The sequence below is a fragment of the Cygnus olor genome, chromosome Z (assembly GCF_009769625.2).
Source record: "Cygnus olor isolate bCygOlo1 chromosome Z, bCygOlo1.pri.v2, whole genome shotgun sequence".
Classification (NCBI taxonomy): Eukaryota; Metazoa; Chordata; class Aves; order Anseriformes; family Anatidae; genus Cygnus; species Cygnus olor.
In genome coordinates, this window is record NC_049198.1 from 39335218 (window position 1) to 39348300 (window position 13083).

At 42.8% G+C, this 13083-nt stretch overlaps 1 protein-coding gene across 1 annotated transcript in view; it reads right to left on the reverse strand.

The window, feature by feature from the left end:
• MAMDC2 (MAM domain containing 2) overlaps window positions 1-13083 on the reverse strand; it is a 64825-nt gene that overhangs the window by 26844 nt on the left and 24898 nt on the right. Inside the window, exons 3-5 of the mRNA XM_040540312.1 lie at window positions 5067-5332; window positions 4124-4208; window positions 3041-3178 (exon numbers count right to left, since the gene is read on the reverse strand). Of these exons, the coding sequence (XP_040396246.1) occupies window positions 3041-3178; window positions 4124-4208; window positions 5067-5332 (489 nt within the window). The remainder of the gene's footprint in view (window positions 1-3040; window positions 3179-4123; window positions 4209-5066; window positions 5333-13083) is intronic.

Below are 13083 nucleotides of genomic sequence, written 5' to 3' on the forward strand. Positions count from 1 at the left end.
ATTGTAGTTTTTCCTTTTCTACAGTCAAGAACACAGGATCAAACAGTACCCATTGATCAATGGAAAAATGGTTCTTCACATGAAGAAAACTCATAGGAGAATGAAGTGCTAATTGGCAGGATGCTTCAGCCTGGACATTGCAATCTCTGACGTTAGGTTTGTATCTGCTTCTATCTACACAACTACAGCCAATTATCTAATAGTGATCTCAGTCCTGGATATTTCACTTCTCGTTTCACTCCAGTGGAACAAGGGGAAAGGGTTCCCTTGGCTGTGGGTCTCCTCCAGCTTGCCCACTGTCAGGGGACTCGTGACGCTTCAGTGGAACTTGCCTGAGAAGTTCTGGGCTTCATTTTCTTCTGCAGTTTCCATATATCAATTAAAGTTTTCCTTACAAATGGCTGCTGTATCTTCATAACACACTTCTTGCAAAATGAAAGCTCTTCTGTGAATTTTTGGTTCTTGGAGTCTTCTCAGTCAATGGTCATCAGTGAGGGTTTGGTGTGAACAAGAAACAGTGTGGCTACAAGAAAACAGATCACTCCCAGCTGCCAGCTTTTGCTGTCTCATAAAGTACTTTCTAATACGTAGAACCACTGTCTACAGTGTTTGAAGTTGTGGCAAGTTCAACTTCCATCAAAATTTTACCAGTATTTAAGTGAGTTGGGGTTACGCAGGGCTAGGCTGACACTCTGTACTCAACTCACACAATTGTGAAATAAAATAGGAAGGCACAGCGGCATGAGTTAAGGAAAGAGTACCGACCCCACTTTTCATGATGCAATTCCTTGCACCATCAAAAACTCCGCATTGTCTGAGAAACACGTTGTGTTGCAGCAAGCCAGATCTCTTGAGTCATCTGCTGTGGTATTTTATACAACAAAAACTACATCAAAGACTAAGATATCCACCAGACTTTCTCCACGATGATTTAAAGTGTTCTCTCAGCAAGGTGGCCAGAACAAGTATTTCACATAGGGACAGTGCGAAAAAAAAAAAACTTTAAGCCAGTGTGCTGGACAGCATTAACAGCATCCCATTTGACTGAAAGAAACACCATTCCTAAACCCTGTGCAATTTAAAATGAGATTCCCCAAACATGTTTCAATCCCTTAGCTCTCCTACTCACTTCCAATGGCCACTGAGAAGAAAATCCCTGCCAGATGCACAGGCCAGGGGTACCAGTTTTTGACATACTGTGGCCCATACTTTTATACAAGCCACCGTAAGACGGATTCTCCCTCCCTCCCCTGCACCATACAAAATTTTATCACAGAACGTCCTGAGTGGGAAGAGACCCACGAGGATCATCAAGTACAGCTCCGGGCTCCACACAGAACCACGCAAAAAAAAGACCATGTGTCTAAGAGTGTTGTCCAAAGGCTTCTTGAACTCCAGCAGGCTGGGTGCCATGACCACTGCCCTGGGGAGCCTGTCCCAGTGCCCAACCACCCTCTGGGTGCAGACCCTTTCCCTAACACCCAGCCTGACCCTCCCCTGTCCCAGCTCCATGCCGTTCCCTCGGGTCCTGTTGCTGTCCCCAGAGAGCAGAGCTCAGCGCCCGCCCCTCCGCTCCCCTCGTGAGGGAGCTGCAGGCCTCAGCCTGCTCTGCTCGGGGCTGAACAAACCAAGGGACCTCAGCTGCTCCTCATATCTCTTCCCCTCCAAACCCTTCACTATCTTTGTAGCCCTCCTTTGGGCACTCTCTAATAGCTTTATGTTGCTCTCATATTGTGTCACCTAAAACTGTACACAGCCCTTGAGGTGAGGCTGCACCAGCGCAGAGCAGAGCAGGACCATCCCTTCCCTCGACCAGCTGGCAGTGCTGTGCCTGATGCACCCCAGGGTACAGCTGGCCCTTTTGGCTGCCAGGGCACTCTGCTGGCCCATGTTAAACTTGCCACCAACCAGAACCCCCAGATCCCTTTCAGTGGGGCTGCTCTCCAGCTTCCCATTCCCTAATCTGTATGTACAGCCAGGGTTGCCTCATCCCAGATGCACAATTCAGCACTTGGTCTTGTTAAATTACATGCAGTTGTTGATTACCTCTGGTCTGTCAAGATATCCCTGTAATTCCTTTCTACCCTAGGGGGAATCAACAGCTCCTCCTAATTTAGTGTCATCTGCAAACTTACTTAGAATGCATTTGAGTTACGCGTCCAGATTATTTATGAAAACATTGAAGAGAACTGGCGCTAAAATGGAGCCCTGGGGAACCCCACTAGTGATTAGTTGCCATCCTGATGTAGCCCCATGCACTATAACCCTTTCAGCCTGACCCATCAGCCAATTGTTCACCCACCACATTATGTATTTGTCTAGCTGTATGCTGGACATTTGGTCCAGAAGCATGCTGTGAGAAACAGTACTGAAATCTTTGCTGAAATCCAAAATATTACACTTACTGACTTCCCTTGGTCAGCTAGATGGGTAACCTCGTCATAAAAGAAAATTACGTTTGTTAAAAAGGACTTTCCCTTCATGAACCCATGTTGTGTATAAGCAATGACTATACTGTCTTTCAAGTGATTTTCAGTACTCCCAGAATAATCTTCTCCATCATTTTAACAGGCACTGAAGTGAGACTGACAGACGGGTAATTACCAGGTCTTCTTTCTTACCCTTCTTGAAAACTGGGACAACATTTGCCAGCTTTCAGTGGACTGGGATCTCTCCAGACCCCCAAGACCATTACAAAAATAATTGGGAGAGGTCTCACAATGACCTCAGGCAGATCTCTGAGTATCCTGGCATGAATAGAGCCCTATAGACTTCACGGCATTCAGCTGGAGCATCCAGCTCCTTCTGCTTGTTTTGAAGCAGAGAGAAAGGCATAGCAACCATATTATAAAGCATATGGGAAATTTTGTGTGACCTTCTGCAAGTTCTCTCCATCTCTTTCTGATCTCTATTTACACATAAGTCATTCTTTCTTCCCCCACCTAATGCCAGGATAAAAGAAATAACATATAAGTATACATAAACAGTATAAGAGTCTTATATGAATCCACTATATTTCTGTTTTACATTTGTTGCTTACCCAATTCACTGTTTAGTGTGTGGTCTTTGGGAAGGATGGACTGGGAATTGCGAATGTTTCCTCCACCAACAAACCAGTTCACATTGGGGTTCCAGCGGTTCACAAAGCCACAAAGATGATTTTCTTCAAAGTCACACTCTACAATTGCAAACACCAGTTCAATGCACATATTTTCATTACAGAAACTAAAAGAAAGGCTAAGCATTGGGCTTGTTTTACATATGGCAGTGCAGAGAACACCTACCTTTATAAAACTGGACGCATTGCTTAACAGCTTATAACAAATAAAAGCAAACTAAGGCACAGTTCCTGATCACTGCTATCCTCATTTCTGTCCTGATTAGTCCAATCTCTCTGTTCATTACATCTGCTGTAATTCAGAACCAAATACAATAGGTTTACAATATACCACCTTCTGTACTGAAGAGTCAGAGCAGAACACCCACTTGCAAAGCAGGGATGGCTGGAAGTAAAACAGGATTTCCTAGTGGTGGTAAAGCTGCTTTGTTTCTTTTACAGACCCAAAGGTTTTTAACTGTTTGGTTGGGCTCCACCATAGCTTCCCAGAAATGGAAAGGTCTCCCAGCATCCCAGCCACTGACACTTTTTTTAACTTAGCAGATTTTGGCAAATGTCATGAGGAAATAACAATGAGTGTAAGTATTGACACTCTGTGGCCTTAAAGGTGCCTCTGTAAGGAAATATGAGGCAGCAGACAGCAGACATAATGTTGCAGCTCTTATGCTTAATGTTTGCAGAAGTCTATTTTTGTGAAAATATAACACTTGGTCCTGTTCAAACAATAAATAGTTTAAGAACAGAATGGGTTACTGAAATTCCATATGAATTTATATGAAATGTGTACATATACTAGAGAGATAGGTAAATACATACACGTTTTAGTGTGCACAGTCTTAAATTAAAAACAATGAAATATCTGTATCAAATGTGACAGTCAACTTTTCATTAAGAGAATACCCCTTGCCTTTTTCATAGACTAGAATCTTTAACTCAGTTTTAAAACAGCCAATGAGGCATTTTGTGCTATGCAGAGAATATGAAAGCTGAGCAGACAGTACTTACCAATGCAATACCCAGGAGTTATTTTAATTTCAAAGATGGCTATACTGGCAGATTTATCTTGTCCCATTTCACCTTCTAGTACAATCTGCACAATATAAATCAAATTGTAGACTTTAGGGTGTCAGAATGACCATTATCAACTTAAACATTTAAACCAGATAAACAGGTGAACTAACAGAACATATGTAGGGACCTCATCACTCTTACAGTCAGCAGAGGTACTTTTGCTGAAAGGCTTGACAGAATGTATTAAAGACAGTTAATACCCTTCTCTGAGGAAAAAAAGGCACACTGAAAGACAATGAGATGAGGTCAAAATAGCCTGCACTTCATATCATTCATTGTAAATAGATGGCTTTATATTCCTCATCTTTGGCTATACAGGAATTTACTGTGAGAGACACATCGTAAGAGGATTCGGGTAGAAATACTCTCCCCTAAGCTTCTGATCCTTGCTTCTTCCAGAAGGGCACAGAGGACAGCAATGAGAGAGCACATCTGCAGAACTAAGACCTGGCAGGTCACGTATCTCCCATGAGACAACTGCAGCTATGTCAGGCTGCCAAGAAGTGAGGTATCTTTGCTGCTTTGATTCAGTCAGCTGTGCTTTCCAGTGAGACAGTTGATGCCTTTGCTTCCAAGAGTATTAACTGCCTGACTCAAAACAGCATTAATCACTGATTTTATGGATAGAAGGAGACAAGTGACTCACATGCTGCTAGCCCACATCAGTTTTAACCCAGAGATTTTAGAACAAGCACTCAGCATCCCATCAGTGTGGAGCGCATTTCTCTTCTGTCCAGGAAGTGTATACAGAAGACCACATATTCCATGGAGTCAGAATAGGAAGAGTAAGGCCAAGAGTGGAAATGCTTGAGAATTAATCCATACACCATAATGCATACACAAGAAAGCTTGTGGTATCTTCCAAAATTGGGCTTACCTTGTACTTCTTTGTGCTGTTTGTTAAGTCTAAACTAGCTATGAGCCAGCTATCTGAAGGCTCCTTGGCTGACCACATCAAACGATCAAAGCTCTCTCCTTCTTGCCTTAGATACAGGTTGAGCCTGGCATGATCAGATGAAGTCCCTGAAGTAGTTGCTATCTGATAAATCAGTCTGATGCAGCTCCACTCTTCAGAATATAGGTCAGGACTGAAAAGCACTGCTTTCTCACCCTCATAAGATGTGTCCACAGAAATGTAATGTCCTAGGAACAAAGACAGACACACATCAGAATTTTTATTTAAGTATTGCCCTCCAAAACAGGTAGCTGTAGACAAACCATTTGATTAGACACTCTTAAGCAGCAAAACCAACAGGTACAACTATATTGATTCAAAAACAGTGGTCAATGTAAAGTTACATTCAAATGTATCAGCAATGTCAATGGGACTATTTCAAAATTAATCTCCAGACGGATATTTTAGGAGCAGGGCCTAAAACATCAGTTCCTCTATAAAAAACAAATGAAAGGAAGTGATGAAAGGCTAAAAAGGCACAAAGAGGCTAAAACATTCCAAAGATCAATATGTAGGAAAAGTTGACAATGATAAATAAATCACAGTAGAATGGATGCCTGTTCTTAGAGAGTTTGTTAACACATCAAAACCAAGATCAGCAGTGTGCAATGGCATACAGTAATCACAGGAAGCTGGAAAACAGTGCCAGAAATAAGTGAAACAGAGAGAGAAACAGAATTTCAAGGGAAAAAAAAAAAAAAAGGAAGAGGAAGAGGAAGGGAAGAGTAAGGGAAGGAGAAGGGAAGGGGAAGGGAAGGAGAAGAGAAGGGGAAGGGAAGGAGAAGAGAAGGGGAGGGAAGCTAGGATGTTCTAGCTATACATGTATAGCTAGAACACTATCCCAGAGATGATCTGAAAAACAATCCTCCTAACCTCACAGAAATGTATATCAGATAAATCAGAACTGATACCAGTTCTTAACAGCTACACTGCATGCAAGAGTTGCAAGACCTCTTGAGGACTGTGTCATATCAGTCCTTCACACAGCAGGGCATCACACCTACACTCTTTTCTCTCCTTAAGGCATATATTTCTCCAATTTTACTTTACTTGACCACAGAGACCATTCTTAGTTCCTACATATGTGTAAGCATTTGCTTAACTTAGACACACGAGGAATTAGAGTGATGTTGTACATATTGTTTGCCTTTGAGGCACACCCTCCTCTCACAAATCCTGCCTGAACCCTCCAACTCAACAAAACCACCCTGGGGTTTCTTCCTAGGAGCTCTCCTACTGCCTCTCAGATTCACAAGTATTTTCTCTGTTGTGAAAAAAATCATAAGCATGGACAGTCACCACCCTGCAAGGCAAACAGCAGGCACAGATTTGGTCTATGCAGTTCCCAAAGTCCTCTCCCCACTGCACTCACGAAGATGCCAGGAGCTCTGACAACCCCTGGTTCCTTGAGCAGTGTATGCTACAGCATCCCACTTTATCTGCTCCCTCTCTTACCTGAGGACACTGCATAGGAAATGACCTAACACTTTGTACTGTGCATTTTTGTTTAGCAGATGTAAGATAAATGATCACTACTTACTTATGGGATAAATGTAGCCCTAAGCAGTATAAGGGGCTGTGTGGACACAGAAAAGCTGCATTTTCTTTCCCTTTTTAGGTAATGGAATGTTTATTTTTGCCTCTTACCAGAACTTCTTCTTATATCTGCTGTGCCTGGTTTTAGTCTCTTGAAGGAAAACACAAAATCACTGGTCAAGTGCAAGTAACTCATTACTGCAACAGCATATCAAAGAAAAAAAAATAAAAAAATACATATTTAGAAATAGGCACCTAATGCGCCTTCCAAATACTTCATCTGCCACTAACTGCAATGTGAGTGTATAAAACATCTGCCTGCACACAGCTATCAAGTTAGTCCACAAAAGATTTATTTGCATTTATTTGCTGGCATGATCTAGTCCAGGACATGCATGTTTTTTCATGAGGGTGGATGATACAGGGAGATTACTAAGGCTCTACCAGAAGTCAAATGCTTCTCACACGACACTTGTTTTACATTGATTTAAGTGGCATTATCCAATTCAGACACAAAATCTGTCTGAATTTGGATCATTTTGCCTGCAAAGAAACCTGTAATTCAGAATCCATGCCTGGCAATTTCAGTTTAGATTTCAACCCTATTTTTGTCTAGACATCATGAGAAACCCCACAGGAAACATAACATTCTTATAATATTCACCTTTTTTTCAGAAATAAATTAGTGTTGACATAGAAAAACATTCCCATGAATACCTCAAATTACCAGCTGTGAGGTTCAAATGGCTGCCTGGCTTTAAGGCTTAATTATAAGTAGACTTATGTTCTTCTACAGAAGTAGTCATTTAAAAAAGAAAGAAAACCTCTTAAAGTTTCCAGTCAGGATTGGTCTGAATCCCCACTGATGTGAAAGTAAAGATCATTAACTCTTTTTAATCAGAATCTCTTGGCTCTTTTCGTTTTAAAGATTAATTTAACTTATTCATTAAAGTCTCCAGAAAAAGTGTTCTCACCCCCAATTTACTAATCCTTTTAGCCTATTCTGGAAAGATCGGAGTGTGATTGGCTCCACTGAAATCAATGGGACCACTGATAGAGAATTTTAAGTGTATGTTAAAATGCTTTGCTAATGAGGATCAGAGAGCCTGGCACTTTGCAGAATCAAGCACAGAAAATGCTAATGGTAAACTTCTTACAAATGAATGCTGCCATTGACTAAGTGGCCTTTAAACTAAATTGTGTTTCAATAATAGCAACGATGTGCCATTGCTGCAGAAGGGAAGGTCTCACAATGCAGACCTCAAGAACTGACACAGAGCGATTGTGAGAGCAAATCAATGCAAAGAGAGGGCTCCTCGGAGTAAAGAAGCAGATAACTTTCCACACTTGTCTGTGGGAGTAACAGAAGGATATTTAGCAGTCTATGGAGAACTCGATGAATGCACACTGATGTACTCAGAAATCTCTCATTAAAAATGCAATATGCAGCTTCATTTGCAGCATGTCATAATGGATTTGGTTTTTTTTTCCTCAAAATCCTCCTCCTTCCAATCACCTACAGTCACTTAATTTATAGAATTCACTCAGGAGTTGTCAGAAGAGGGCTACTTTTCAAAACCACAGAAAGTCACAAAATGCTGGGAAAAGTCTGATGACGCAGAAACACAAACATATGATTTCTTGCAATTTCTGGCAATGACTTGCTTAGGGGGTAGATACAGCCCTAATTAGTATAATTAGTTGTGTAAGTACAGGAAAGCTGCACTTGCTTTCCTCGTTTATGGAATGGCTTTTTTTTTTTTTTTTTGTCGTTATGGTGAAGACACCTTACAAGCTATTTTACAGGTGACAACAGACAGGGACGGCTACCTACGTTTAACTGCTGGCAGTTAGCAATTACCTGGTGATGGCAAATGTGTACAGCTGAGAGAAGAGTTGGGAGAAGGGGGATTCTCGGATGTATTTCTCTGGTGATGCACCCACTGTTCCAGCTGGCAAGTAATGCACTTTTCAACCCAGGTTTCTGTAGTGACTGCTTACCTACTGTGTAACTTGTCTGCTTTCTGCCTGGCAGCTGAATCAAACTCTGTACAGGACCAAGCATGTGCTCATTTTACATTTCTGCTTGTCCAAGCAAAATATTGAGCCCTCGGGGGGCTTAGGACCCAATACTGCAAACCCATCCTCAGTGTGACTATGCATCGCAACTGTAAGACTTGCAAAATGAGACCTTTAAAATCTTTCTGTGTGCAAGTCTCTGATCTTGATGCTGTAATAAGTAGTTCCTTACAAAGTCTCTCAATTACAGTTGGTTATATTGTAACTCTATGAATCATTCACTCAGATTTTCCTAATCTATATTTAACCTTTATTTATTTATTTACTTACTAAATGGCCATCTCTACATCAGTCAGCAGCAATTATATCAATGTCTTGTGGGGGGTTGGTGCGAGACCAGCAATAGTACTTTTTCCCCCAGTTCAGTAAGGAAATGACAGTGATTGCTCTCCCTGTAAATAACACAAACAAGGCACAAAGCCAGACACTGGCTAATAAACTAAACCAAATCTCATTAAGAAAAAAAAGGAGGGGGGGGCGGAACTAAGATCACCAGCTAGCTTTTCACATTTAGAAGCATAACCACAGAAATTTTACACCCTTCATGGGGCTTATGTCTGACACAGCTGTTTGCTCAGTTCAGCAACAGTGAAGCTTTACAAGAAAAATGTATATAAACAGCAAGTTCCAAGAGAAACATTATTAAGGAAAATATGAAGCAGAAAAAGTCTGGAAATTTGCATTTGATTAGACACTTATTTATAGACAAAATTTGCAAGAAATGCCAGTTATGTTTGGATTTCCTCTGTACTTTCCCTATGGAAACACAAAAGAATATTACCAGGGATTCTTACAACAAAAACTGATGCTTCTTTGGAATATCAGTGTCTGGATTTTGGGGAGTGCCTTTAGGGTGTTTTGCTTGTTTGTTTGTTGTTGCTGGTTTTTTTTTATATTCTACTCCAAGAAAAAAAAAATGGAAGCAAAACAGTTTGTTTTTTAAGACCTATTATTCCTTACTATATCACCAGGAAAATTGGTTAAAAATATTAATCATAAAAACATAAATTATATTAATGATAATTTTGCAAATTAAGTTTGTAATTGGAGGCTATCCTTGGGTGCAGATTATGTTTAGATGACGGTTCAGACTTTGAGGTAAGAACACAGAAATTCTCCCATATATTTGAATGAAATTTTGGTTGAAAAGGAGAAGGCATGTGGATATTGGATACAAAAGCCTCAGACTAAACACACTGCTTTTGGGTCAATTCCTTGTCAATATAAAGGAAACTTTTCAACTAACATGGGCATTTTTTGCTGACCTGGCAGTTGTCTTGAAAAACAGAAGCATGTGGGTCATTGTTAAATTTGTTTAACCTATGAAAAGCTGAGATTTTCTGGAGAAAACTTTTCCTCTCCCCAGGAAGAGTTACCATGCATTTTGGTAAGGCTCTTTGGAGAAAAGTGGAAGAGAGGAGCTTTTCAATTTTTTTTAGGTAGTGTCTTGGGGAAGCAAAAAATGGCATGAGCAAGTGAGCTTTCAATGGGAGGAAAAACTTTTCTTCTGCAATCCTATGAAAAAAGTCAAAGAAACCTCCAGACTGATCAAGCACACAAAAGCCTTGGTCAGGGTGTTACCCTACAGCAGTCTCCAGTGAGCAAGGCCTCTCGCGTGACCAGCATCTCTGGGCAGTGTCAGCAGCAGTTCAACACAGGCTGCTGCAGAAAGCAGCACTGCTCACCATTGCTGCCCAGCCAGGGGAGGAGGAGGAGGAGAAGAAGGAGAAGGTGAAGGAGGAAGAGGAGGTCTGTCCATCTGTCTCATGTCCCTGGCCTTGGCCACAGCAGTCAGATGAGGCAGAGCAGCAGCAGGGGCAGTGCTTGACCAATTCTTCTTGGTCCCCAGAGGATTTGCAGCAGCAGTTTCTGGCCCAGGTGGACAGAAGCTCACACAGCGTGCACTGGGCAGAGCAGCAAAGGCCAGCCCATGTTCACAAAGGTATACGTTCAGTCCCAAAATGTCTGAAACATCTGTGATTAAAGCTAATTGACAAGGCAGAACATAACCGGTATTTCCATTCCTGCTAAGCCACAGTGGAGTTCATTTCTGGTAAGCTGTTAGATTCGCACCAGAAGAAATGCACTGTTCCACTGGGACCTATTGCTGTAGGAAAAAACTATTTGGTCTTTAAACCTCCTTGTCTCACCTGCGGTTTCTTAAAAGCAGCTCTGTGAAAACAGCTGAGGGAAAGAGATCCAGGAGGTGGTCTGTGGTTGCTGTCTGCAGTGACTGATGTCCAGCATTCACCACAAAACTGGACAACATAGGCTGTACTCATGCACAGCTGCTGTCAGGGGGTTCCCCCTCTTGTGTGTCCATAGGGGCACCTTAAGCCTAAGGCTGCTGCTTTACTGCAGCAACAGCTTGTGGTCCTGCCTGGCCACTGGCACCCCTCTTGTTGCTCATCAGGGAGGACACTTGAGGAGGACCCCCTTAAATTTACCTCTGTACTATTCCACTTCTTCAGGAGGAACTATGGAGTTTCCAGGCAAATTTTACACAAAACAAGAGCATTTTGTAGGAAAGCACAACCTGGGGTTATAAGCAGACAGGTAGCTCTTCCCAGCAGCCACACGCCTTCCTCCGCTGCATTACAACCCTGACGGCAGGAGCCCTGGCAGCAGGAGCTGCCCCCAGCAGCTCTCTCCAGGCACAAGCTCATTCTGCTTTATAGACTGAATCTGTCTCTGGGAAGAGAAACTGATTACTGGGACCTTTGGTGGTCAAGGGTACCAAAGCAGTCAGAGAAATGGTGTGTTCAACCCAGGGGAAAGAAATTTCTAAAGGCTTGTTACTGACACTGTTTCCATGCAGAGGGCTTGGAAAGGGGAAAAGGGGCTAACTACCAGCCCCTTCTCCTGCACTGTCCTTTGCTTCTCCAGAAAGTGCACAAAGGGACCTGTTAGTGAGCCTGTCATAAAAGGTCAGAGTAGTACAATAGCCCTGAAGCCCTCTGTGCCTTTGGTATCTGGTCACAGCTACTACCATACTGGCAATGCCTTCTCGTCTTGATCCATAAGCATGGCTGCAAGCTCCTGGCAGGGGTTCAGCTTGTGCTGCTGTTTTCTGTTTTTAATTTAGAGCAGTTGCTCCACTACAGTAGTCTCACTGGGGTTGCTTTAACTGCAAGAGTTTTTGGCCACAGAGGGGTTGTCTCCTCACCCTCCCTCTTCGAGTCCCAAGATCCTGACATCATGTACCAATTACACCAGATTTTCTGTTTGTTCCAAGCACAACCATGTGGGCTTGTTTTCTCTCACAGTGACCTCACAGACGCTTATACACTTTTCAAGTATTCTTTCTGCTTGTTCCAAACACAACCATGTAGGCTTGTGAACAATCCACCAATTCCAGTGAGCAATTGTTCAAACCGCTCACATCTCCCTTTCACATTGTTCATTATATCATTTTGACACCTCTTTAACTGCTGACATAAAGAGTCCCAGACTATAGTCTAGTATTTCTGCCTTTACTTGCAACAGCTGTTTCAAAAGAGCTGTGTGATTCTTATTAGCTGGTATACTTGAGCAGAACACAAGTAAGATTTAGGTACAAGATACTCTGCTGTGAATTTCCGAACGGCAAAGAATTATTTTAGAAAAGCCTTTCCTTTATTCTTTGGCACCCTAAATCAGTTTCCATTGTTCAATAGGGAATATCAGAGATAAGCACCAGGTAAAACAGAAATCATCAGGCATGTATTTGCTGACAGCGCTCATCTCCCTCATTATGAGTTCCGCCCCTTTCATCCATCATGTTTCCCCAGGATCAAACACAGAGGAAAGTGCTGCAACAGCTCCTTCAGCCCAGCTGTTTCTTCTGGCAGAGCGTAGTGCGGGGCTGCCTTCCCTCAGAAAAAGAGGATGAAATCTTGCTCCTACAGTATTCCCTTGAGTTATGCTGCTTATTTACGTTGTTGATGTGTGCCATGGATGCGCAGGGGTGTGCCCATGGCATATCACTAGCTCTGCTCTGTGTTAAGCACTGACCACATCTTGGCCTGCCCACAGCCGACTGACTGACCCCCAGTCCACGCTGCAGTGGCTCCTTGTTGAAGGAAAAGACATCAGATGTGCAGCCCAGACCAAGCTGTTGGCTCATAGCCCACAGGGCAAGCAACAGGACGACAGCAGTGGCCCAGGAAGAGAGAGGACGAGCGAGCCTCTGGGCTGGAGCCTGTCAGAGAGCAGAGCAGGGCCTGCCCAGGCTGGCTTGGATATTGTGGGGTCAGGGTGAGCAGTGGGGTCCCAGGCCAGGCCACGTCACATCACTGCCCCCGGGGAAAGGAAAAAACCCATCCGGCAGCCTCCTGGAGTGCGT